The sequence below is a fragment of the Calonectris borealis genome, chromosome 15 (assembly GCF_964195595.1).
Source record: "Calonectris borealis chromosome 15, bCalBor7.hap1.2, whole genome shotgun sequence".
In the NCBI taxonomy this organism is placed as follows: domain Eukaryota; kingdom Metazoa; phylum Chordata; class Aves; order Procellariiformes; family Procellariidae; genus Calonectris; species Calonectris borealis.
Window position 1 is genome coordinate 15,955,942 of NC_134326.1, and position 26,788 is coordinate 15,982,729.

At 43.3% G+C, this 26,788-nt stretch overlaps 1 protein-coding gene across 1 annotated transcript in view; it reads right to left on the bottom strand.

Moving 5' to 3' along the window:
- ERGIC1 (endoplasmic reticulum-golgi intermediate compartment 1) overlaps nt 1-23,855 on the bottom strand; it is a 61,178-nt gene extending 37,323 nt beyond the window's left edge. The window contains exons 1-2 of the mRNA XM_075164397.1: nt 23,735-23,855; nt 1,189-1,250 (exon numbers count right to left, since the gene is read on the bottom strand). Of these exons, the coding sequence (XP_075020498.1) occupies nt 1,189-1,250; nt 23,735-23,754 (82 nt within the window). The 5' untranslated portion in view covers nt 23,755-23,855. The remainder of the gene's footprint in view (nt 1-1,188; nt 1,251-23,734) is intronic.
- Nucleotides 23,856-26,788: the final 2,933 nt, after the last annotated feature.

Here is a 26,788-nt window from a genome sequence, read left to right on the forward strand (position 1 = left end):
GACTCCACACCGCTCTGGGCAAGCTGTTCCAGTCTTTGACCATCCTCACAGCGAGGATTTTCTTTAGCTCACAGGGGGCTTTCCTTTGTGTCCATTGATTCACTGCTACTGACTCAGTTCTATTTGATGCCTGCTGTCACCAAGGGATATGACATCACTCACGTCAGCAATGACATACAAGGCTACTGACCCATCTACAAGAATGGATGAATGGAGCACAGCTACACGATCAAAGGAAGTCACTGTTCAATGGAACAGGAAAGCTGCATTAGGCGTCTAATTACAGGCCTGGCAGGATCAACCTGATCAATGTTTACCACTCCACACAGTGCGCTCACTGCATATAATTGTGTGAAATTGCATTACTCAGCCTACAGCCTCCCTCAGGAGGAGGAAGGAAGGAAAACGGGCCCAAGGCAAGAGATTTATATCAGCCGAAGTCTATGTATTGATACACGGGAGTGAGAGTGGATCGCTATCGGTGGTTTCTGACCAAGCAATTTTTCTTCTTTAAAAGCATGACAAATAACAACAAAATAAGATCTCTGCTCATTAGTCCCACCTACAACATCAGATGAATCCCCTGAATACTTTGTGAGAGAAATATGTGCTTCCCAAATCATCTTCACCGCTGGCCACCACATCTTGCCACCCACACTGCTCCTTACCGATCCAGAACCTGGATTCCCTGTTTGCAGTTTGGTTCCTCAAGTCTCTTCAGCAAGCAAATGCCTGGGTACACTAACTGTGAATGCAACTGTTACCAGCTGTTTTTCATGCTGACTGAGGGGATGCCTACCAAAGAGAGGTAAAAAAATCTGCAATCATCCTCCCCACCAGCGTCTGGAGCAAACTCACAACTTCTGTTCATGGGAAGACACCAGCAAAAAGCTCTCTAGCTACCTCAGCAGCTAGCAAAGCGGGTATTTCAGCACTAGCTTCTAGGAGCTCCCTTTCATGACAATTTATCTTTACTACTTTTTATTGTTGAGATTCTGAATCCATGCAAATTACTCTGCCATTTAGTACAACCTGACAGATTGGGCAAAATAAGCTGTCTCAGCAACAAAAGATACCCTTTCCAGTGTTTAATATCCCTTTAAAAAAATTCCCCGGAGACAGAGAAGCAAATGATCTTTAATTTTAGACCAGGGGTATGCAAGGACATCAAAAAGAAGTGTTACTTACTAATAGCCCCTGTGTAGGTTGGCTGTGTAAGGTCTTTTGGCACCTTCCTGTAGATGTCAAACCTGAAAGAGGAAAAGCAACAGCCATAAAACAGGTGGAACATTTCAATACATTCCAAGTCCCCCCAGGGATGAATGATGCTGAAGTTTTTCCATCCAGCTTTCCAACAACGTTTTTTCAGTTCGCAGAAGGAAATGAGAAGGAAAAACAAAACAGAACAAAAAATCCTTTTTCTTTTGTACAATTATGTAACTGCGCTCCTTCTTGGCTCCAGTTTCCAAAGCACTTCTCTCCACCTCCCTCCCCTTGCTGTCATGGATCTGTGCGATCCGAACTGTGAGAAGTGCCAGGGAAGAAGTCATGCTGGACAAGTTTATAGACCACCGTAAAAGGAAAAGGATACTCTACAGACTCCTGAATAAAGAGGCCCGGCAAAAAACCAGCGAGACACAACCTGTATTGCCCCTTGCAGTTTGTATCCTGCAATAACCAGAAACTGACACCACCAAAGTCAGAAATCAAGGTGTTGAGACAAGAAACCTACCCTTGGAGACTGGATACACAGGAGAAATTAACCCAAGAAGTTTGCTACTCCCCCAGCAAAATCTAGTTTAATATTAGAACGTTGTTTTGATTCAGTCATATCTTTTAATATCCATATGGCTCAGCTTTGCTATTTTAAACTCTCCATGGTTAAACTTTCACTGCCCTTATGATGTTAGCTGTATTATTTCCTACAACCTTGTGTTCCTGCACATCCAGCCGCAATGCAGCTCTGACATCAGTTTTTCCACCACTCAATAAAAATTAATTAATGCATTAAAAACACACACACCCCCTAAAGAAGGAAGTGACTGGTTCTCCCCCAAAACAGGCTTTTTTTGGATATACCACAAGTGGGTGAGATTTGATGCTTTTTCCAGCTCTGGAGAGGCATGAGAGACACCGGCTTCCAAATTCTTATTCTACACTGCACCAAGATGAAACATCCCCATGTTTATTCAGCAGTTCCTACTACACCAAATATTATACCGAGAATTTAAAAACTAGATCATCTTTCTTCTCTTCGCTCTTCATCTGTTGAGATCACTTACAACTTGAAGGCACTCTGGGTGAACAAAACAGCATTTGCTGTGCATGAGATCAGAAGGACATCGTTGCTGTGTTTCACTCAGGAGTTGAAGCTGGAGGAAGGAAGGGTAAGAGAGGGAAGGAGAGAGGGTATAAAGACAGTTCTCCTACTCAGCTCAAGTCCTGAACACGCTATGTAATCACTTAACCGTTCCAACAACCCACTGTGATACACTTGACAGGGCATGCTGCACAGGATATGCGTTGCAGCTATATGTTTTTATGACTCCATTCACGGCCATCTCCTAAAAAGATTAGCAATATTCCTGAACCAAACAGTCCATTTATGGCTCTCCAGCTGCCCTGAGAACATCTGGAAAGTGCTGTTTACATTCTTTCCACATACACCAAAGCAACAGCAGCAGCGGATGGTAAAGCAACCCGGAGTAGCTGATGACATCATGGTCTCACAGGCAGAGGAAGTAGCTGATCGCTCCTGCTCGCAGCCCATTAAACGCTGAAAGCTGGCGTCGTCTCGCCAAAGCCACAATAATAGATCAGCGAGGCTAAAAAAGCTGAGAGAGAAAGAAAGAGAGAGCGAGAGAGCGCACAGGAACACGCAAGAACTGCTGAGTGTGAGTGAACAATTAGAAATAGGAAATAGCTCTGTGCTGGATTCAGTAAAAACAGCAGCATGTGGATACTATAAAAGGAAATTTGTTCTCACAGTGAGAAATATTTACTAGTATTAAAATGATGACCCATCACAGGATTTAAAAAAAAAAAAAAATCTAGCTTTTTAAATAACTCAGTGGAAAGTTGATGTCATGGCAGTGTTCTCTCCTCTCAGGCTGCCATTTTAATCACGTAAGTAACACCCAAACCCCACAAATTAAGTTTTACATGGCGTAAGTAGGCTAGGATTAGGCAAAGACAATACTGAAAGCGATCAATGGCTCCCAGCCACATTTATCGCCTGGCTTTTAAGTGCTTACAGACAGTCCACCCCCTCTGTGCTATTCTGCTTCCACCTCTTCTACCACAACGTTACATTCCCTCTCTCTTCTACTACCATGACACACATCTAAAAAGGGCTTTAAGCAAGTCTCTAGATCTGATTTGCCCGGAGTTTTGAGAACTCTTGGGTCTGTATTTACAGGCTGAAGCCTCCCTGCAAGGACAGTACAGCACATTCGCAACAGTTGTCACACGAGGCCCTTAACGCACTTTAAGGATCACTTAATGTATGAGCACAGTGCGCGTACACAGCTCGCTAGGCAAAGAACTCCAGGCAAACAGCATCCCAGCCTTGAACTTACATTCTAGAGGCACATACAAGAAGAGTACAGAACAATCCAGGAGAATTGCATAAAGCTTTAACGACTTTGTTTTGTAGAATTAACACATTTTTAGATAAGGACAGACATTAAGGAATAACACAGAATCAAGAGTGGACAACATATGCAAAAGAAGCAATGAGAGCAGACTGGATGGTAGGAAGGAAGAAGGAAAGCTCAGCTGAGATCTTATGGATGAACGCAGAAGCTTGAAGGATGACATCCAGAACCTGACTCAAGCAGCACAAGGGAAGGCAAGCAGGGGAGGTGTATTTAAGCTTGCAGGAGTATGCTGAAATGATCAAAACAATTAACATTAACAGCCAGGGAATGGAAAGAGACAGGTTTGGAATAAGAGACAAACACTGTTGGCTAGCTTTTTCTCACTGACACATGATAGCAGTAAGTCCAAGAGACTACCAAACCAAAAGAAAAAGGACTGGGTATGTGCATGCCTCATCTGCTTGGAAAATAAATGCTTCGGATTAGGAGGGTTTATACTTCGATAAAGGAAAAATACTCTTTAGGGTACCAGGCATCTTCCCATAAAGCATCTGATACTGGCCACAGCTTGAGAAAGTACAATTTTAGTCTGATCCAGGATGGTGAAAACAGTAGTTGGGTTTACGCATTCAGAGAAGGGCAAGTTGGAAGCCCAAGGGATAGCAAAACATCAAACTTTGAAGAGAATGATGGAGATGCTGGCATGGCCAGGGAACAGAGCTATCTTGCAAACTCTGATTTAAACTCTGAGTCAAAAGAAGATAAAAATTGCAGAGGATTCAATGAAATGTATGTTTGTGAGACACAAGAGATATGAGATCCCAGCAGTAAGTAGAGAATGGAACCCCAAAGAAGGCCTCATTAATTACATGTAATTCTAATAAATAAGTAAATCAAGTAAACTTCTCAAATAAATCCACAAAGTTGACAAGAGTTATTGTAACGGGATACCCTAAGCCCCAAGAAATCAGAGATTTGTGAAAGCCATAGCTCCTATCAGACCTAAGGGTTAAAAATCTGATTAACTTCTAGACTCCACTAGACAAACCCCCTCTCCTTTTGCCACTGGCTTCCTGCCTATATCACAGAGCTCAAAGCGATTTCAGGGGATCACTTACACTGTCCTGGGAAGAGAAAAGAATGAGGATTAGACACCATAGATGATTTGTAATGTATGAGGGAGGAGGCTACGGAGTTGTATGCATGGTAAAGGGGAACAGGTTTTACTTGCCCTCAGGTCAGATGTTCCTACAAGCACCTGCAGTAAAAATTCCAATAAGCCTCCAGGTTCCTGAGGCATTGGTCACTTGGAAGAGTATTTGTACCCTAGGAACAGAGAGGAACCTCGTGCTCTATATATTGCAAAAGCTGCCTTACAGACTTCTGATACTGGCACATTCACAGCAGTGGAAGATATTACGAATGCTGGAGGAAGACTGGATGTTCAGAAAGGTTACACCAGCCAGCTCATAACACAGCGAGACGCACTGCACTACACCGTGAATATCCATTTTGATAGTCTTGTAGTCATAGCCAAAATGACCATGAGAAACCAGGGTGTAGATTTACAGCATGTTCACTGCCTCGCAGTAACTGCTAAACGAGCTCTCTTAACCTGCAGTACTGTGCAGCAGTCTACCCCGCTTTCACGCAGGGATATTACTTTACGCTTACAAAGGATGCAGACGTACAGTTTCCACAGGACGACCAGCACGTTATTTATCTCTAGCTTCTGGCAACTTTCTTCCTTCGCTCAGAAAGGCAAAACCTGTAAAAGGTGAAGTAATTCTTTGAGTCAATCAACTGACATAGCTGCAAAGTGGAAACAACAAACTTTTTGCTGGGAAAGCTCTTCCTCCAGGTCCTACGTATCCTCATAAAGGGAGGGCTGGACCTTGCAATACCAGAATACAAGGCTAAAGATAGAACTAGGCTGTCATCAGTATAACAAAGGAATTTCCTGACACATCTAGTGTATCTGTTGTCTTTTCTTTCAATGGAGAACATGGTTGCAAACAAAGAAATAAAAAAAGGCTGTTTGGCAATGTGAGAGTTTTGCAGGAACCAACATTCATAACTAACATCAGTACTTTTTTCTCAATCCAATGCTGAAGGGACGTAATCAAAAACTTTCTCACCTCCCTGATAGGAATGTCAACAAACTGGTCAAACAGCATTATGAAGAAGAGCAGCACAAGGATCATTCTTAAATAGGTTCAAGCAGAGAATTCACAAACCTTAGCATGATTAAGTGAGGTCTGAGGCAGAACCCCAGCTGTCTGATGGACAGGCGTGCAACAGCCCTCTCAGAAATACAGAAATAACATGTTTCGTCTCACCTTATTGCAGTTGCACAAGTGGACAGCGAGGTAAAATTGCAGATGGGGGCACCTCAATGGAGCCGAACAAAAGGATGGCAGATTTCAAGTGCCAATAAGTATCAGATGGACTTCAAAAGCTATACCTAGACTAATATGGACTGTTCAAACATTTTTTTTCTTCAGATAGAAGTATATGCTCTTCGCGTTCATTTTTCAGGATCTCCTAGAGCCACAGAAAGCATCACAGTATTTAACAAGCCAGAGGCAGATGCAGTAGTGCTCATCTGAGCCACAATCAATCATGTCCAAGGCTGGCTACGCAGAGGCCATGGTAGGTCAAACCCAACAGAACGGGGCAAGTTGACATCATCAGCCCTGGGGTGATTTCTGACTTTCCTTTCAAATCTATCTGATTGACAGTGCAATATGGGTGACAGGGAGGGCAGAAGATGTCTACCCAAACACTGCATTTTTTTCTGGAGTAGATACTTCAAATGTCTGCCCTGAGAACGGGGATGAGCTCACTCCCTCAGCAGGAGCTGCTACAGGCAGGGCTTTCTGCCAGGGCGTGCTTTATATACACCTGAACAGTTTCAAGTCTGGATCTGAAATATTTCAGGAAATGAAGCAATAAATACATTATTTCACTGAAGATTACCACCTCTCCGAACAGAAAAATCCTCTCTGACATCTCTGGAGTCTGAAAAGAGCTTCAATAAAATACTACAGCAACAACTCTGTAAGATGCTGTTAACTTTTTCATGAACAAAAAGCAAAGAACTTGAGGCAATACAAAAAAGTACTACTTGTAAGTATAACTAACTAGACGGTGGTTAAATTTGAATGTCTTGTAGTGAAGGGAAACTCTTGATACCTAAAGGAGTTCATATCAGAGAAGGAAGAACACTGATTCCTCCTTCAGTTTACAGCATTTGTTGTAACCCTCAAGCGTGCCCACCCGTCCCCGGCACAAACAGAGGACCAACGCACTGGCCGTGTCACCTAGGGCAGACATTCAGAGCACAGCTCATAAATCTCCCTACACTACTGACTCACTGCGTGGGGCCGCTGCAAAGAGACGGCAGATGCTTTAGCTCTGCCTGTGGAGCACCGAAACACAACTCTGGAGCGAGCAGCAGTGGGATGTCTCCATATACCCTTCTGCGAGGTCTATTTTTACTGATTTAACGAAGGGGCAAGGGAAAGATTTGTTTGCAGCTCTTGGACTGTGTTTTGGATTCCAGTTAATCAAGCAGCCAAACAAAAGTGCAACACATTGGTCACAGAACAGAATTCAGGCACTGTAAGTCAGCAGCAAACATTAATTTTCATCCTTTTCCACTCCTCAGATGATTCAGAAATTTAGCCTCAATGCTCGCAGGAAAAACGTTTTTGTTCTTCAGACAGATTATGTTTTTCCCCAGAAGAACTGAATATTTAAACATTAGTCTTCTTTTCGAAGCATACTGGCTCTATAGTAAGTACTTCTGCAGCACGTACTGAAAGGGGATGGTGTTTAGAGGACATGATCATTCATTATAGCAAATTACATTTCTGATGTCAAAGATGATTAAAAAAAAATTTAAAAAATCAGTATCATGGCTGACATTCCACCTTTAGCAGGTCAGTGGTGGCGTAAATACATCATGTCATCTTGTCTTAGCAGCAAGGGTCCATGGCTGTGATTCACACAGAAGAATGTGGGTGTTGAAACAACGCTTGATTCTCCACCTCCCATATTAACCAGCTTTTAGAAGTGGCATCTATTTTTCAGCAAATACCACATTTGAAGTTAAGGTCACTAATTCCTGGTGACATTACTCACTATCAATAATGAGTCCAGTGCACAGTGAACAACTATCTTAATTTTATCACACATCAATAGCTTTGAGATCTCTCTGAAAAAAGAGACAGCCTGGTGCTGAACCAGTTTGCTTCATTAACAAATAACTCTACTTGAAGTGACTTGCAAGTACAACACATTTAACAGCAGAAATGTAACCTCACTATTAAGTTAACCAAATAACTGAAAATTTTACAGCAGATTTGACTAAACTAGACAAAGGGGGAATTATTGAGTACAGATACAAAAAGTTAACTTTGAAAATACTACAAAGATTATGTTGCTACGGCAATAAGAAATTTGAAGAACTGTGGAATGTGTATTCCAACATGCTGCACACTGGAGACCCAGTGCTGGACAAGTGCTCATTCATTGCGAGAAGGGAGCAACATCTCCATCATAATCTATCAGATACCATAGTGTCTCTCAAAGGGAAGAAAAAGGGCGTGGGGGAGATGTCCCTAGGGTTTCCCATATACAGGGGAAAACCCAGCCAAGAAAGAAAAGAAAGAAGAAGCCAACTGGTGAAGCCTTGCAGTCTGAACTGTCCCAAAGGGCTTTTAGGGTCAGCAAAATCTCCGTTCCCGATTGCTTCCTTCTTGGCAAGAAACACGACTGCTCTGAGAAACAGAGGGGCTGCAGACTGGAGAAGAGACAGGTAAGGCACCTATGACACATACACAGAGGGACAGGTTGCTTGTCTGAAGAAATGAAGAATAATACACCTTCCCAAGCTGAGATGGCTTCCTGGATCAACAAAAGCCCTTGGTCAAACATCATCTCAAGTTTAAATCACAGCACAAAGGAGCAAAGAAATAACAAACCCCTGTGGCAGTCCCCACTTCAGTAGAAGGCTGTGGGGCACGGATACGGGCTGCATCACTCAGATTTCTGTTGAGATTCCCTCTTTCACACATTTAAATATCTGCAGTACAGGTTAATTCACTCCCAAGATAGCTGTGTAAGTCAGAAAGCAGGAATAAGTCTGTCTTTTCAGAACCTTTTCAAAAGCAAGACTGTATCACACTAAAACCACTGAGCCTTTCGTATACCAAGAAAGCAAGCTCTAAAACCTGGCACGCCAGCTAACACTGAATTTGTACCTAAGTTCTCTGCTCTACAAAAAGAAACAACATGAGGCTGGCTTTTTAAAAATCATTTAATGCAAGAAATGTTTCCTTGCCACTGCACAGGGGAATATAAGCCGGTTAAAGCAGTTTTCAAAACTCGTTTCCCCTTGTGCTTCTACCTGTGTGTGCTGGTAATGCCCTTACCCAGTTTAACAGCAAGTAGCACAGCTCCTGCAAACTGGAGATCTATTCAAGTGCAACGTTGCTGCTGGGTTTTTCCATTTGTCAAGTCCTTCTTGCAAACCAAAGAAAAGTGAATCAGAATATGGCTGCAGGCCTCAAATATCAAGAATCCAAGATGGCTGGATGTCAGTATTTCTCCACACACACATCAATTCCTGACTAATGTAACAAAGAGTTTGCCTGTTCCTTACAAAGTCCATTTACTACCTACTCACCAGTAAATGGAGTTACAACGTGGAAAAGAGAATTTCTACCGTTACACACTATACTTGCCATGCTCAAGAAACATAACAGCACAGAGGTATCCCACACAGAGTAGACACATTAAGTTTTAAGAAACTCATTCTTAAAAAAAAAAAAAGTGCTTTTTGTCAAAAGAAGATAAAGCACTCTATTTATTAATTATACTGGGTTTCTTTTTCAGGTGAATAGAAAAACTGCTGCACAGTGCATTTCTAGGAACGTATATTCATTCAAAACAACCCCAGACTGCTTTTGATGAAAACTACATGCGCTGTGGAAGGTACACAAAGAGCAAGGCAGCTGCCAAACACAACTTTGGACAGTCAAGCTAGTGCCAGCATCCATTTCATCTTCTTTAAGAGTCATCTTGAGGCAGCTTTGTCTGATAACAGGCTAGAAAACATCTAGTGTCTTCTCTTCTTTGAGAGCATCTACCATTTAGACATTATAAATAAATTCATTTTTAGGCCACATCCTTCTGAATTACACCACTCTTTAATTACTTCATGTAGACATCAGTGAATCCAGTCAACTAACAATTTCTATTCAGCTGCCATTGAAGAGACGAATCATCCTTAACTTTGAGAAGGATTAATTTTCCCTGGAGACAAGGACATAACCTTGGGATTTGTCACTCTACTCACTTTTATCACTTTTATTCTTCCTCTTACTGCTTCCCATCTGTCTCCTCAAGCATTTCTCTTATATTGCTGTATTACAGACATATGATTCAGAGAGCAGAAATGGTTGGTTCAGTCACCTTTATTTGGTTCCCCACAGGAGCTATAGATCTGATGTAGAGACGGACAAGCAGCTCTTCCCACAAGATTTGTATAGCTGTATCTATTTTTAAGTTTGTCATTTCACGACAGTTCAGGAAACCAAAGGTGGGTGTGAAGTGGGGAAAGAAGAATGAGCAACCTCAACCCCACTTCAGGAAACATGTTTAAGTGCACATGAAATGAGCTGGAACGATGGCTCTGAAGAGTTTTCAACCAGTCCGCAGTATGGGCCACTGCACAACTTACCTTCCTGGTACTACCGCCGCTACCACCTTTGGAAGAAGCATCCCTAGAGACAACAGAAGAGTTTATGGACTATGATTCATTCAACACCTGCCACTATTAAGGCTCTTAGCAGAGATGCCACTTACAGTTGAGAATCCAGCAATTCACTTTGCATAAAATGCTTTATCATTTATAAGGTGGACATGGGAAGCAGGAAGAAACTCAGTCATGATAAATACATGTTGGATTAAGTCCATCTGACATTCAAAGACTGCTGTGCACCAATAAACTCCATTCTCTCTCTCCAGGAAAACTTTAGCAGAGATTGGTGTTACAAAGGAGAGGTCAGAATTTAGTCACCACGTTTGCCTCGGGAGCTTCCTTTTGCCCCCCAAAATCAGTGTAGCTTGGAGGCAGAAGGGAAAAAAAAGAGAAAAAAAAGAGGCCATATTGAATCCCTTCTATGTGAATTCATGGAATCAAAAAGAAGCTATGGAGAGACTGTTGTCAGAGCAAGATCATTCAGGCTGGAGACTAACGGCAGAAGGGAAACACCCTTCCAGCAGTACCCACCGGTATTTCTACAGCAACCTTCCCACCAAAGGCATGCTGTTTTGTGTCAAGGAGCGTTTGTATCTTTGCAATCTGCTGACTGCTCAGGCAAAGAGACGTCCATCATCTAACCAAAGCTTAAGAATCAGAAGTACAAAGTGCATAAGAGAAAACCTGCCTCCCCAACAGTCCAAGGTACCGCGGGGTCTCTGTTCACCGACATGTTTTAGAGGTTTCATGAAGCAATTCAGCAAAAGAGCTGGCTTACAGAGAGCACTGGAACACCCAGTAACTGGCACTCCCCATCTGCCTCCCCATACTCTGCAACACAAATATGAAGCAAAACAGATTCTCAGGCTGTAGCTACTCGACTAAGACGGGAAGAAATTGCGGCCCCAGGACTTTATCTCTCGGTGCTTCTTCAATTGAGACAGACATTAAAAAAAAAAAAAAAAAAAGATTACAAAGTGCTAGAAAAACTAAGAGAAACTAGGAAAGCATATAGAATACTCCAGTGTTACTAGAAGAACAAAAGATTCTAAACCAAAAAAATCAAATTACTTAGCTAAAAGCTTAAAAAAAAAGTTGTTTAACAGGCAGCAACTGTTCCTCTGTTTCCTTGGGTCACTGCTCTCAAATAATGACTTTGGAACAATTCATCCCCACTTTGTCAACAAAGCTGCCTTAACAGCCCTTGAACACTGGGCAGTAGGAGCAGGCCAGCCACACCAACCGAACAGCACAAGCCATCAGGCACTCAGCTGTAGGTAGTCACTGCAGTAGCTTTTAACCTCTTCAGAGGCCATCTAACTCTAAATCAAAACAAGCAGGCTTATGTATAAGCCCTCACTCCACCAAACGCAGACAGGTACCTCTAATCGAGGTACCTCTAACAGCGAGTGTTAACACCTTTCTGGCTTTGCTCCTTCCTATGAAGCATATCAGACACTCACGGTAAGATCTTTAAAAGCAAAGCTGTTACGTTCGTATAATGGATAAATCTAAAAAACACCAATTTCATTTTTAATGTGACTGTTCAAGCCGAGGGAAATGTAAAGGTAGAACAAACAGCACAGCTGAGTCAGCTTTGCACACATAGTGCTCTTTGGATTAACAAAAGACCATCTACTTAAAAAATAAAAATAAAACCCCAAGCACCTGTTTGAAGTTGTTGGGGGGACTTTTATTGTTCACAGTTGTTAAAACCAGACCTAGAACTACTGTGACCAGGACCAGAGAGAAAAAGATTAGCCTCTTTATTTGTTAAATTGATTTCATTCAACAGCGTAACAGCAGGCTGACTCCTGGGGTATGCAGAGATGGCCTGAAAGACCAGTTACCCCATTCCATGTGCCTACGACAGAATATTTGAAATAATCAAAACTGTAAAGAGATGGCCCTGGAGAACAGCTAGTATCTGGGACAACGATGATAAAGGAACAAGTGGGGCAAGACTCCCCTCTGCCTAGTGACCCAGAGAGGGGCTGGACATCACCAGACTCCCCTGGGAGAGAGGAGAGGAATGGGCAGACAGCTGGGCAGGTGACACAGGAGACTACTCAGCAATTTTGTGGGCTGGATTATGTACTCCAGATGTTTGAAAGCTGCTACAAAAAAAAGTCAGACCTGGTCTGACTAGCAGTTTGGAGCAAGTCCCTAAACTAGGAAAGCATGGGCATGAGAGAAGATGCAACCCCTGAGTAAGAAGGCTGGAGACCTCTAAATGACAGAGAGAGGGAAGCTACCTGAAGAGCCGTGTTCCCTCCAAAGTAATGTCAGAACGCAAGCGGGTCTCCTTCTCTCAGGGACACTGGAAATAGCATTAAAATCGAACAAGAAGATTTAGAGAGTAGAAGCTCTACTAATTCTCTTGGGTTATTTTGTTTTGGTTTTAGTTGGGGAAACATCAAGAACAGCATGTCTTTTTAAGTAAAACCTCTCTTACTTTACCCTAGAAAAGCAGCGACTTCCAACTCCCTGTGCATTTTCAACTTCTTATGGTCCTTGCTGTACCTGTTCTGGACAAAAATACAAAATTTTGTTCCACGGATCTATTAGAGAAAGAAGAATTTCTACACCACCAGTAAATTCACTCTAAAACAGTCCAAAGGAAGTAGAGGTGCCTTATTCTAAGGCCTTCCTCTATACATGTATAGGAAGCCCTAAATTTTCTATTTTTATGGAGAAATATTAGTTCAATCCTTTCTTTAGATCATGCTGCTTTTCTTCCCATTCAAAGGCAAGCGTGTGCTCTGACAACTCTGCAAGAACACTTAGCTCCTACACAATCCAGCACAGATAAAAAGTAATAACGCTTCTTCCAACAAAGCAGGTGAAATTTATTACCCTGTTTTATAGGGTGGGAAAACAATGGCAAGAAGTCAGCAGCAGGGGAAGAAAATAGGAACTACTGACTCTGAGCGCATCATTTTGCAATTATTAATTCTTTGTTTAAATGCAATTTCTATGTTTCCTGTCTGATAGCAGATGAGAACATAATGTGCAGAGAGCAACTCAGAGAGCTTCTGGGACAGCCACGCTGCGAACCCGCGGATGGGATGCAGCAGTGGGAGCCAACAGACCTGAATTCTGTTCCTCTCCCAGCACTGACTCACTGCGTAATTTCTGTTCCAGTCAATTAAATCTTTCTTCTTCAGCTTTTTCATTTTGTAGAGTGGCACCTGGTGACATTTGCCTACTTTTCATCAAGCACGTTGAAATCTACAATTGAAAAACTGAAGAAATATGAAGAATTTCCAATCAAAGTTCCAACTTTTTGAAGGTCTGTACAAGGAAAGCTCCAGGAAGATGTGCTTATGAAAACAACTGGATGTGTACTGCAAGAGCTAAGCCTTGGTTTAGCAAGAGGCTTGTGCCTAGAGTGCATGTTTACGAACAATCTTGATCAGAAATGGTTTTGTGAATTGGGACACACACTTCCAAGCATGTGGAAAGTAAAATAAGGTGATTCTGTTAATCTAAGTTTCACACAGAAAGTAAACATTGAATACACAGCTACCAAAGCTTGGCCCTGAATGTGAGTTCGAGATGCAAATAAAGATTCAGAGCAGGACTAATAAGCCGATACTTGTAAATACCAAGCAGTTATTAACACATTTTGTAAGATTAACACCTGCGTAACAGCAGATAGTATACAAACATCATTAAGTAATCAGCTAGTCCTCATTTACACACAATAGGGTATTAACACACATACTGCAGAAATTGAGCTTTAATGGACAAACTCTCAAGGCTTCAAAATTATATTGGAAACTCTTTAATCCAGAACTACTTTGAGCAAGCTCTGATATGCGAAGAACCAGACAAGGAGATGGAGGGGCTAATGTGGATTTAAACTAGTTTTTCTGTATTGCAAGCAAGTGAAGGCTGCAATTTTCAAATTCTGTATAACTGACTTGTCACTCACAACATCACACCAGTTTTCAAAGCATGATCCTCCAAATAATATTTTTTTTTGACCTGCTGACTCTCCACACTTTTAAGCCCAGGAGTGAAATGCAGGAATAGGTTTCCTTGCCAGCCAGCTCCTCCCTCTTAATTCTAGTTCCAAGAACATAATGAAACCTACAGAGGAAGTTTCTGAAACAAGGAGGAGTACTGAGAACAAGAAAACAAGGTTAGCCAGGAGGACTGCCATTAATTATATAATCCAGCCTTTGGGTAACTGGACATTTAGAGAAAGGGGCTGAGAGAATGTCGGAGGCATCAGCCTCTGCAGCGTTATGTCATCTGGTCTGCTAGTTACTTAGCAGGTACAGCATTTGTATAGGGAAAAAAAAACCCAAACACATTTATGTCTAGGACAAAAGACTTGCAGAAAGAGGTCACAAAAAATGAATACATTCTGCCGTTTAAATCGATTTCTTTCCAAGGAGCTAGTTCTCCTGTTTTCTCTCTTCTGCCAGCTTCCCCGACTCCATTGTGCTGTCCTGCATAACACCTTTTTGTCAACCATGTTCTAAATTTTGTGCTCTTATTCTTTCAGTGAGTAAGAAGCTTGTTCTCTATTGCCCAGGAATACACAGCAATTGCTATTGGTGAAATACGCCAAAAGTGCAAACTATTTTAGGTGGCACTGAAGAATGGAAGAGAGGAAGCGGTACATCACATTTTTTTTCCAAAATAAAATGGTAGGCTTAAACATATTTCAAAGGTAATTAGGAGGAGGAAAGTATTTATAATCTCAAATACTCAATGGTGGAGCCTTGCCAGCAAGCATTTTACTTCCTTTTAGGCAGTGAAGCCGGTGTCAAAATGAAGGATGGAAGAGAAATGTATTTTTAATAAAGTGAGCAAACTATACTGTGCTTCATCAAAACAGGAGAAAAGTGTCATGAAGAAAAAATGTTCAAGTAAGGGGACTGGTATTTAAAGGGATCCAGCCCTTCACTGGACTGTAAACAAGAGCAATTGTATTTCTGAATGGTAGTACCGTATTCTGGAGATCAGAAAGAGAGAATGGAGGCAGAGAGAACAGGGAACAGGATTAAACATATATGGCTGCTCCCCAAACTAAGTAAATTGTTCAGATACTTGAATGTCATAAGTAGACTGTTAACTCTTCCTGTCACGGAGCCTTCGTCCCCCTTAAGCTCAGAGATTCTTGCTCTCGCAGCTCCCCAGCGCCTCCCACCATCGCATCCCCCAGACACTTCCTCCAGCACCGTCCCTCACCCATTCCCTCCTTTGTAAGCCCACCAGTCCTGAACGTCTCTCCCATTCCCAATTTGAGACCTGCCAGCGCAGGGTTCCTCTGCCTCCTGCCATGTGCCTCCGGCTCCATCTCGCTGCCCGCAGCTGCTGGTTCCCAGTATTGCCAGTGCTACTGGCCTCAGCCGCCAACTCCTCAGCCCTCTCGACAGACACAAAGTCCTGATCTCCAGTAGACACTTAACAAAATTCAAACTTGGACTGTGATTTCCAAGAAATCACCTACACACAACTCAGAGCAAAAACAGGACACAGCTATGGAAAAAGAGTTGTACCAGTCTCTCCCATAGCTTCTAGGAATCACAAAACATTAAGACTCTGCTGCTGCCTTGTACTGCTGAAGACATTGAAACAAGATCTGGTAAAATTAATTTAGCATCAGAACCGTGTAAATTTTATTTGTGGATGCTGCTTTCTGAAAGGTTTAAGTCCCAGCTTAAGGACAGCACACAAATCAGAGATTTGTACAAAACAGAACAAATATAATATCTGGAGAAGAAAAAAAAAAAGGAGGGGGGTGAAAAAAATAGCTCCACCTTCAGAAGGCTTCCCTCAAAAGCACACAGGCCCATCCATACCCCACTGCATGACAGAGGGATTTCTCCACGTCAATAAGGGAAACTCCTGGACATCTGCTAGGCTCACCATCTCATGCTGGACCAGGCCAAGAAAACCACTCCAAGCAAAAACTGTTCAGCCACTGCTCTGCAAAGTGGAATTGAAACAAATCAGTAACTGAGGCTCAGAACGGGACTGCTATTTGCCTGAAGCTGAAGAGAGTTAAGAATAGCACAACCCTGACTTGAGGGAGTAGACAATGGCCTTGACTGCTGTATAGACACACAACACAAAGTCTTCCTTCTCCTCCAAAGCAATTTCTATAGGACAAAAGCCATTCTTAATACACAAGATTTAGGGGCAAAAAACATACCCTTACCCAGAGCATCCAGCAGGGATTCAAATATATCGTACTTTTTCAGTTTCTAACCTAACAATATCAATAAACATGCAGTGACCAGCTCAGGTTCTCCTATTTATATTCCAATCTAAGGAGACGAGAATTTCTGTATGTGCTTCTACAACTCAGTCCTATTTTTTTAGTTGTATATAACTGTGTTACCTACAAGCAAGTACAAATCAAATGTATTATCTAGCTTCCAAGTGAAGTTCCTGGTTTTGACTCAGTTTCCAAGAAACATCCGTAAGATGCTACCCCACTACAAAAACGTGACTGATACAGACCCAAGATAGAACTGCAGCTTGTAGCTGGGGACCAGGTTTATCAGCATTTAATAGCAGATATCACTTGTTATAATGCAGCAGCCAGATTCAGATTTCAGTTCAGTAGGGTCACACTTGATTTAGAGTGACGTGGAATCTGAGTGACGCTCTGAGACTTCACTTTTATCAGAAAACACACAGTCATATTTACATTACTGGCTGTACTGGTGTTTTAGCAGGCTCTCCAACCTTGTTTTATTCACAGCACACAGTGGTCTACAGAAATGGACAGCAATTAGGGAGGCAAGTGATCTGCCTTAGGATATGACTGTTAAATAAATACTAAGCTATTAGTGCCTGAAATCCAGTTAGTAGTAATACATGCCTGTCTATATTAACATAGTATTTTGAAGGCTCTTCTATTAAATGCCAATCTTTCTGGCTTCTCTGGATTAAACTAGATACATCTCATTTGGAAACATCCTTAAAAACCAACCAAACAAAAAAGCAAACATCCAAGCACACACAATTCAAATGCAGCCAATCGCACTGTCCATCTATCTAATTGCAGTCCCTACTTGTGTGTACTCCACATTTCAGTATAAGGAAGATTTTGTACACTATGGCAAAATTCTGGTTAATAAATTTTTGGCAGAACAAGTTTTCCATTTTGGGGGCAGCTGGCTCAGTACAGGAATACCTAGACAACACTTCAGGGCTTGGGCTTGGACAGAAGGCAAAAAACCCAGATGATTCTACTATTTCTTCTTTCGTTGCAAGGGTATTTTTTTCTCACCACCTCCACCATTTGAATTACAAGCCTAAAAAATACACATGCACACTTCCAAAATACAAGCTCAACAACTTCCACAGCTTCTCACTCCACACTGGTGGTATTGCTTCAACTCTGTTTACAGTGTGATTCAGTCATTTTCACAGCAATGAACTATGATGGCATGAAGAAAGCATCTGTGTCATCAACGAGGGAACAAAGGAGGACAGTTAAAGTTCAGAAGGAACAATACAAAACTTTCCTATAAAGCCAGACCTTAATACTTCTGTACTTACTCAGGAAAAGTTTTCTACTCCAACTATATTTTAAGATAAATAATGCATTAGGGAGACTTAGGAAGAAATATTTACACATGTGCACGCTATGCATAATCAGTTATTTGTGGCATAAACATCAATAGACTTTGTCTGTACAACTCTGCTTGCCCATCTGACTGCTGTGACTGCAGAATAATTTCTCAGGTGCCCTCAAAGGGCTATTGTTGAAACAAAGTTAGTCATGGTACTGCCTGGCACCAAAATCAACTTTGGTAATTACGTAAGGTGGCAGCAATACCACTCGGAAGGCTTGTTTACCAGCGACATTGCACAATGTGAAGTGGAACATGCTTGCCAGATGTGGCTGCAGTTCAAGATGAAAATACGCCTGCAGAGTTACCAGGCGCTCTGAAGCGGTAAGCTATCGCTTCAGTGGCTAGAGAGAAAAAGTGCAGGTCCCTTCAAAGTGTAGAGAGGCAACTACCTAACCAACACAGAACGACGTTACAGCCACTAGTTATAAATGTAGACATTAATTTAGGAAGTGACAGGTACCAGCTCAATCACATACAGGATTAAGATTTGGAAAAAAATCATTGTACAAGTGGCAACGTCTATGGCTGTGGAAGTGAGCATGACCATGCAGAGTTTCGTACAGGACACATGCAAACCTTTCTGATATGCCATTCCTACACACAAAGCAGCAGGCACAACTCATTCAGTCAGGAGAAGCAGTACCAGCCGGCCTTAGCTGTTTATCCTTCTCTCTTGTCCTCCCCACGTTGTTTCAGCCAAGAACGCACCTACCTGCTGCTATCGCCGCCGTGTACCATCTATAGGAGAGGCACCATGAGCTCATTTGTAAAGTAAGTTCAGCGACTAATTTTGCCAATGAACTAGTGTGTGTTAATGCAGCTAGTCAGACAACGTGCTGGGAAAGAGCAAGGAGGTGGATGGAGTACAGAGCACCACGATCCGATGAGAAACGCGGAGCTGGTTGAGACTTCACAAAGAGATTCCAAATTAAAACTCCTGAGCAAATATGTATGTTTCCACTAACATTTGATATTTATTAGGCAGTGCCAAAACATCGCGTAGTCACCATTTCTGCTTAACAATTGGCAAATGTTCAAACATAGGCCGAACAAATCCCATACAAGTTTAAGTGAGATTTGAGGGGTTGCAGAAAGATTTTAAGTTGTGACTCTCACAAACCTGTTGAAAGAAAAATGGAAGGATTACCAAAGACAGCTTTGTTCCTTCTTTTCTTAAGCCTGAAGACTAAAATAAAGCTATTTTCCTTTGGCTCACAAGTGAATGAGAAATTGTTGTCCAAGGGGTTGGTTAGTCTGGAAAAGATTTTTCTCCTAAGACTCCAAATCGCCTACAATCTACTGGTTTGCCCTCACTAATCTGGTCGGGAATCGAAGGCAGACAAACAGACCTCCCTGATGTTGCTGAAGCAGTCTGTATCACCGGTTTCGCAACTGTGCCAGGTCAGGTGTCTTGAGCATCAGTTTGCCTATTAGCCATCAAACTCTTAGGTCTAAATTAAAACCAAACATACTGCCTCTCCTAAAGGCAACAAGGTTGGAAGTGTGTCAGCTTCGGTTAAGACTGGACAGTTTGATTTAAAAAAGACATAGACCCGTCTGTGTCCCAAAGCAACAAAAATGTTGTTTACATCTGAATGAGAATACTCACGTAAAAAGTATCATTTATCACAGATGTGCCAAAGAACAGCTGACTATGGGGGCCCGTTGTACTGCGCTGATGGAATAAGAGTCTTTGCAGCAAAGAACTTCCACTTTAAATCAGCATTTAAATTTAAATCCCTTCTAAGTCTGGCTGCTTTCCCATGACCTCCAAAATCCAGGCATAACATACTGTTACTTCATTCAGGTTATCAAGCCATAAAAACCACCACCAACAAAAACCAACCAAACAAAAAAAACACCCTAATGAAAACATCACAATGATTAATCGTGGAAAATAAATTCTGAATTTCTCAGTTAAATATAAAAATAAGGATTCCCGGGTATTTGCCACTCTATGCCAAAAAAGTGGCCAGTGCGCAACTGAGAATTGCCCACAATTAGAACAAAAACTTGATTTCAGAACAGTCTATTTTAGTTTTTCTCAGTCTAATCAGTTAAAGCTACCAAAATAGTTCAGAAGTTTCAGTATCTGCTACAAAGCCATCAGTAACTCTTTCATGCAAATAGGCAGATGCCAAGAAAAGCCAACAAATTCAAGAGAACTCGCAGCAACGTTTCTCTCTACCATGTCCACGTCCAGTGCACAGGAGTCACTTCATTTTTAGTTCTCTAATTCTCAACACCAGAGCAGTATAAAGTCCAGCACTGACGTTCACTGCTGAAGCTAAGCCTTCCTGCTAACTGGATCACAAGTGAGAAACCTTCTGGCCCACAATCACCATTCAAGATGACCCAGGCTTACAGTTTAATCTAATTACGATTTTAACCATCCACACATGCTGCAAGTACGCAGGTGACACTGGGTCTTAAAGGCTCAAAGGGGAAATACCCTTTCAGCTCCAGTGATATAACTCAAAATCCCCAATCAAATACGTATGAAGCTGCTTTGCTGACACAAGTTCTAACAAACCAGGGGGAGAGGCAACAAGGAAAAATCTGTCTCTCTCTTGCAGCCAAATAGGTTTTAAAAAAATAAGAAAGAACCAGGCCTTCCAGAAATACAAACCGATTTAGTAGTTCTGTAGGAGGGCTGGTGTCTCGTGACATGCACTGAACAGACCTGTACTGAAGGCTCCAATCTGGAAGCTGAAAACTTGGTTCCTTACCAACATCACAGCAGGACTGTAGAGATTAGTGCGAATGAAATGCTTTGAAAAATGAAAAGCATTAGGTAAGTACTAAGTATTATTAAAACCCTAAAGATACTTGGGACAGAATGATTATTATTCACTTGAAATTACTTTACTGTGAAAATATTATTTTATTTACAAATTGAATGCATTTTATATTAGCAAAGGGAACCATTGATAAGCCAAGAAAACAGAAGTCCTACAGAAAAAAAAAAGTACAGTACGAAAAAGTACAAGTAACAAAACAAGCTACTTCCATATCGGATACCAATACACCTCAGACTCTAACCCATGGAGACAACTTCCAAGAAACATGTTCAAGCACTTTGAGTTGTTCAGTCTGCCCAAAATATGAACCCATAAGTCTAGGAGACAGGAAAGAGATTTAGTCACATGGATGGAAATGCTTTCTTTGACTTTTAGTTGGTGAAGAACTTTTTGGTCATGGGCTGTTTTCATTACTTGTCATTTTTGTCTCTATCTTCTCCAGATGAGACTGTGGCAACCTATTCCTCTTAGAGCTATTTTGTGTGGAAACAGAGCTCGAGTCCCAAACTTCTAGCTGGTCTACTATGCCCCTCACTACAACTGATGTTAGCTGTCAATGTCCTGCCACTCTAAAATATCAAAACTAAAAGCTCTAAGTGAGGGGAGGATACAACAAAAAAAGAACTTGCCTTCCCAAATGCCCTAGCAGAGCAGTTAAGGACAGTGATTTGTTCAGATGCATTAGCAACACAGACCTGTGAAATCTGTGGCCTCTATAAGAACACAATGCCTTTCCATCTGGAACCTCTGAATTTTGGACTCTAGAAGATATACACGGGCAATTTAAAAAGTTTCGTAACAGTCCAACCCTCTAATCATACATAGGCATAACAACCACTTTAAAGAGTGTGCTAAAGACAAGGTGCCAAACTGTACCTGCCAAAGAGAACATCCAGTTGAAATCTCTGGAAAACCTTGCATTTTACATGATGAAAAACATCACCTCTTCATTCAGAAATTTACTCCAGGTGGTAACCTTATTTCTCTAAGAGTATTGTATTGTATGTTCTATAGTTGTCAGGAAGTAACTGTACATTTTTTTAATGTATGCATCATATTTTACCTACGACAGTAAAATTTTCCAACCTCAGCAGTTCCACTGACTGCACAATGAACAAAAACCACAACAGCTAAAAGATAGTGTCTAACCTTTGCAAAAATTTTGGTCCTGAACTCTGTTCACGCTTCTAAAACAGGAAAGTGGTTTGTTGTGCATGACAATAGTTTCTCTGTACCTTTAAATATAAAGTTCTTGTTATCAATGGCATTCTTTTAAAAATTCATCTTTGCGAGAAAGCTGAACTTCAGTAAGCTTACATTATTTGAGAAGGTGCTTTGGAGTGTCTATTCTAACCCTCCAATCTGAATGACAAAGTAGTTATTTGCAATTGCGAATCTTTAAAATGCAGATCTGAACTGATGCCTCTATGTTTTTGTAACTCATTAACACAAACTCTGCAACTCAGCCTTTACTTAATGTCTTTGTTCCATTCCAAAGTGAAGCACTAGTGCTGTCTCTTAAGATGACTACTCTTGGTGAGCCAGTGTTTTCACATGCACATTCTGAGATCCAACAAAAATTACACTTTCGAAGACATCCGAAATAACATTTTCTTTATCTGCTATTACAAAGTGACAGCCACAACCCAGGATCCCTTATTGTTCATGTATTGTACAAGTCTGAAAATAGACGGCAATGGGATTTGCAGCTGGCAGAATGGCTCCAAAGCTGAGAAGACTTTTTCTACCAAATTTTACACAAAAGCAGAAACGGGGCTCTGGGCCCCGGATCCCACATGATCCAGCAGATGCTGTTTCCAGCTTCAGCAAGTTTTCATTCAGAAGCAACTGCCTCCATGTTCAATAGTGCCCCATGGATCACATACAAGATCCTGTTAGCCTGTATAAATAAGAGGCCTGATTTAGAATTACAGCAAAAATACAATACACAACTTTTGTTTGGGAGAACTAAAAAACTGCAACATCACCATTTCCCCCCATCATCTCAAAGGGGTGCAGATATATGGTTCATGATGGTCCTACATGAGAAGCATCAAGCAACAACTCTATCTCTCGATTCCCAAAAATGCCTGTATTTTTTATTGTAATGTTAATGCTCTAGTAAAACCTACATGAGAAAACGCATGCGTGCGTCTTCCCCATGGCATCTATGAATTTGGAAAGTTACAAATCTTTGGTTCAGGAATGGCTCAAAAAGAAAATGAATCCACAGTTACTATTTCAGCTCCGTTTGAGTCAAAGGGGTCTTTTTCGCTTCCGCTTTGGTATCCGAAACTGACTGCGATGGCCCATGGGACACAGGCGCCTGCAGGAAGGCCAAATCCCACAACTCACACCTGCTCAAAATGCCACAACCAAAGGTGGAGGCGCCGACGTTGTTTCCTGGCCATCGGAGAACCACGGCGCCCGGCTTTTCTCACACGTAGCCTCACCGTAACGAGTGACCTCCCAAAGCTGCTGCGGGAGAAGGGGCCCAGCGCCTTCACCCCGACACCCGCTGCGGGGCCCTGTGCGACACCCGCAGCGCTCACCCCCGAGGCCCCGCCGCTCCACCCCTCCCGCCCGGGGGAGCCCGAAACTCCGCACACCTCCTTCTGGCTTTGCACAACAGCGTTATATAATAACAGCCGCTCGCTGGGCTGAGCCTCCCAGTTTCCCACGTCCCTTCCCTGCCCAGACCTACTTCTTCCATCCCTCCTCCCTCGGGTTTCACCTCGCCCGCAGCCGGTCACGGGCCCGGCCCTCGCCTCGCTGTTGCGGGGCGGCCTCACACAAGCGGCTGCTCCCGGGCGGGAGGCGCCCACCGCCGCCCGCGCTGCCTGCCCCGGCCGGGGGCGGCGGGACCGGGGGAGGCCGGGCGGGGAGCGGCGGCCCCGCCGAGCGGCAGGCGAGGCCGGTCGCCGCGGGGGGGTGGGCGGCTCGCCCGGCCGCACTCACCTCCTGAAGTCAAAGGGCATGTTGGTGGCGGGCGCCGGGCAGGCTGCGGGTCCCGCCGCCCCCGGCCCCGGCTCTCGCCTCGCTGCCGCCGGCTGCAGGGCCAGGAAGTGACGGGCCCCGCCGCCGCGCAGCCCCAGCCCATTGGGCGGCTGGAGCCGGCTGCCGCTTCCGCCGCCGGGTTACGGGCAGCGGCGGGAGCGGCGGCCAGCGGGGCTGAGGGCTGCGGCCGGCCCCCGAGGCACCCCGCGGGCCTCGCCTGCCCCACCGCACCCCATGGCCCCGGGGGTCCTCTCGGCATCCCACAGCTCTGAGGTCCGCCCCCAGCTCTGAAGGGCCCCCTAGATGCCTACAGTGCCCGCTGCTCTGAGGGCCCAGCCAGCGCCCCGTGGTGGCCCCCTCAGCCCCCCACGGCCCCTGCCAGCACTCCATTGCCCGGTGGCCCCCTCAGCCGAGCCTCTCTGTGCCCACAGCACCCCAAGGGCTCTGTTGGTGCCCGCGGGCCCTCTCGGCACCTGTCCAGGCCCTGGCAGCTGCCCTACAGCCACAGGGCTCCTGGCCTCCGCGGCCACCCGGAGATGATCCTGCCCGGCAGAGCAGGCTCAGCCCTGTGCGGCTGGCTGTCCGCAGTCCGCCTTAGCTGCCCGCATTGGAGTCTGCTGGCTCCTCCGCAGCAATCCTGAGCCGCCTGCAGACACGGGCTGCGTCAGCCGATCCAGCGGGACTGCCCGGGCCTGCAGGCCGGAGCGTGGCTGCTCGCGCGGGTGCGGTGTTTCAGGTTTTGTCAGGCATCTCTTGCACGGTCAGCATCGCAATAATAACAGCTTATGCCTGTGAATGCGGTGTAGTTTTTTCTCTGTCTGGAGACAGAGTCAAGCCACAGTGACAGACTGGGGAAAGTCTCATGCTTCAAAGTGCCCATAAAGGAAGGAGGAGCACCCCTGCACTACCGAGACATGCACCCTCCCCGGTAGAGGATGAACTCCTTTGGTGCCAGCATGGCACTTTCACTTTCTCTTGAAAATCTTTCTGCAGTTTTATTGGAGGCCAAGGAATTCTTTAGGCCCTATTCTTTAGGCGAGACATTTCCCCAGTCTTCCGTTTTTCCCGAAGTACTGATGCTTTTGTCTGACTGCATCCCTGCTGGGTTTAACGCAATGCACATGGCTAACCCCGCACTGCTTCACACACCACCCCGGGTCCTTCCCTTAATAACGTCGCCAGCTAATAGCGTCAGTCAGGGGCTTTTTGCTGCAGGTAAAGTGTGACCACTCCTGTATTAAGAAGTGCTGTCACTTACATACGGTGCACATTAGATTACAGTTCTGGAACAAGATACAACTACTCTTGCCTTTTAAGTCTAAAAGCAGGGTAAGCGAAAGAGGGAAATGACAGCAATCTAAATATGCTGTGTGCAACATACAGCATATTTTCTAATTGATTCCGCAGCTTTCTTCCTCTTGCTGTCATCATCTCTGTACTTAGAGATTCACATCTTTCCATTTTTTCCTTTCACCCAGGAACAAGGCCCGTACCTGGATAAAAAAAGAAATTCAGATTGAAACAAGCAGAGAAAAACTACCGAAGAGTCAGAGCTGTTAATCAATGCCATAGCCTTTCAAAGCAAGAGATAATAATTCATGCTGGGAATATTCAAAACTAAACTGGAGGAATCCCAGGGATGAGATAACAAGGCACAATCCCTCAGAAGCCCCCAGGGAATAGATAAAAATACCTAATTGTTTTTTTTTTTTGATCTCAGACATCTAAATTATCCAACCGCATTGTGCAAGCATATTCAGCAGATTGCTAACTGATCAGCCACGAAATCCTGCTGCACTTTGCATTGTGCTCCAAAACTGAACAACCCACTGAAATTAATGAGACAATTCTAATCTCTCATGAGGTCAAACCAATTACATAGGCATAGCCAGCGGGTACTATCTGTAGTGGAAAAAACAAAACAAAACAAAACAGTACCTATCAAGTCAGAGTTACACAACCAAGTGCTCGTCTAGGCCCCTGGCAAGGCCCCGATATCATTAGCTATTATTAACTGTCTTGTGCAAAGGCATCAACTCTCAGGAGCCAAGAGGGTGCTGAAGTGGTTACAAAAGCACTTCACTTGTACGACAGACAAATCTTGAGGTGGCCTTGAAGAGTCGTTCCTTTTGCAGGCTCAAGGCGCAAGAACACAACACAGTAAGAGCTCACATTGTGAAGATTTTGTTTGCAACTGAAAGGTCAAACTCTGAAGAAAGTAATGGGCTCAGAGCAGCGCCAGGACAGCTTTCTAATTGGGTCCAGCTCACTTACATCCTTGCCAAGGGAAGAAGAAGTTAGCGCCCTGAGATAAGACCCTCGTCACAATATTGTTTAATTACATAAGGCTTCTAGTGAGCCTGAGATAAGAACAGGAATTTGTCCGCAGTCCAGCTGGGTGCGGCTGCTTAGATCATGTTGTGTATTAGAATGGGAACTAAAAGCACGGGTTTATTCGAGGTGGTTGTCACATCATTAGCACTGGAATGAGTAAACTGATACTGACAACTGATTTAAAAGTTAACTCTCTGTTTCATGTGAGCAATAAACTAACATTTTCCTGACAACAGTAGCCCGAAAACTATCTATTGTTTCTCTTCAAATTGCATTAGGAACATTAATTGAGCCAAACTGCTACTCTGAAATCAGTAAGTAAATATTTTCAGAACTCTTTTGACAATGAAGAAACTGAAGCAGAAGGATGAATTGACTCACCTAAGACTACAGAATAAGATCAGCTTCAGTTCTAAAATTACCAAGCAAATCCCTTCATTCCTAATTCTGTGTTCATAATTCTTCTTGCAAAAAGGAATATTTTCCTCATTCAAGTTCACTTTCTTATGGATAAATCAGATCATGGATGACTCTATCTGGATTCCTAACTGATGCCTCACAGCAACAAAACTGGTACCTCTTTCCTATACAAAAAAGTGGCCAAAAAGTGCTTTATATCACCTTCCTGGATATTTACTCCATAAATTCATTGTTTCTCCAGGTTTCCTAGATATTCCTAAT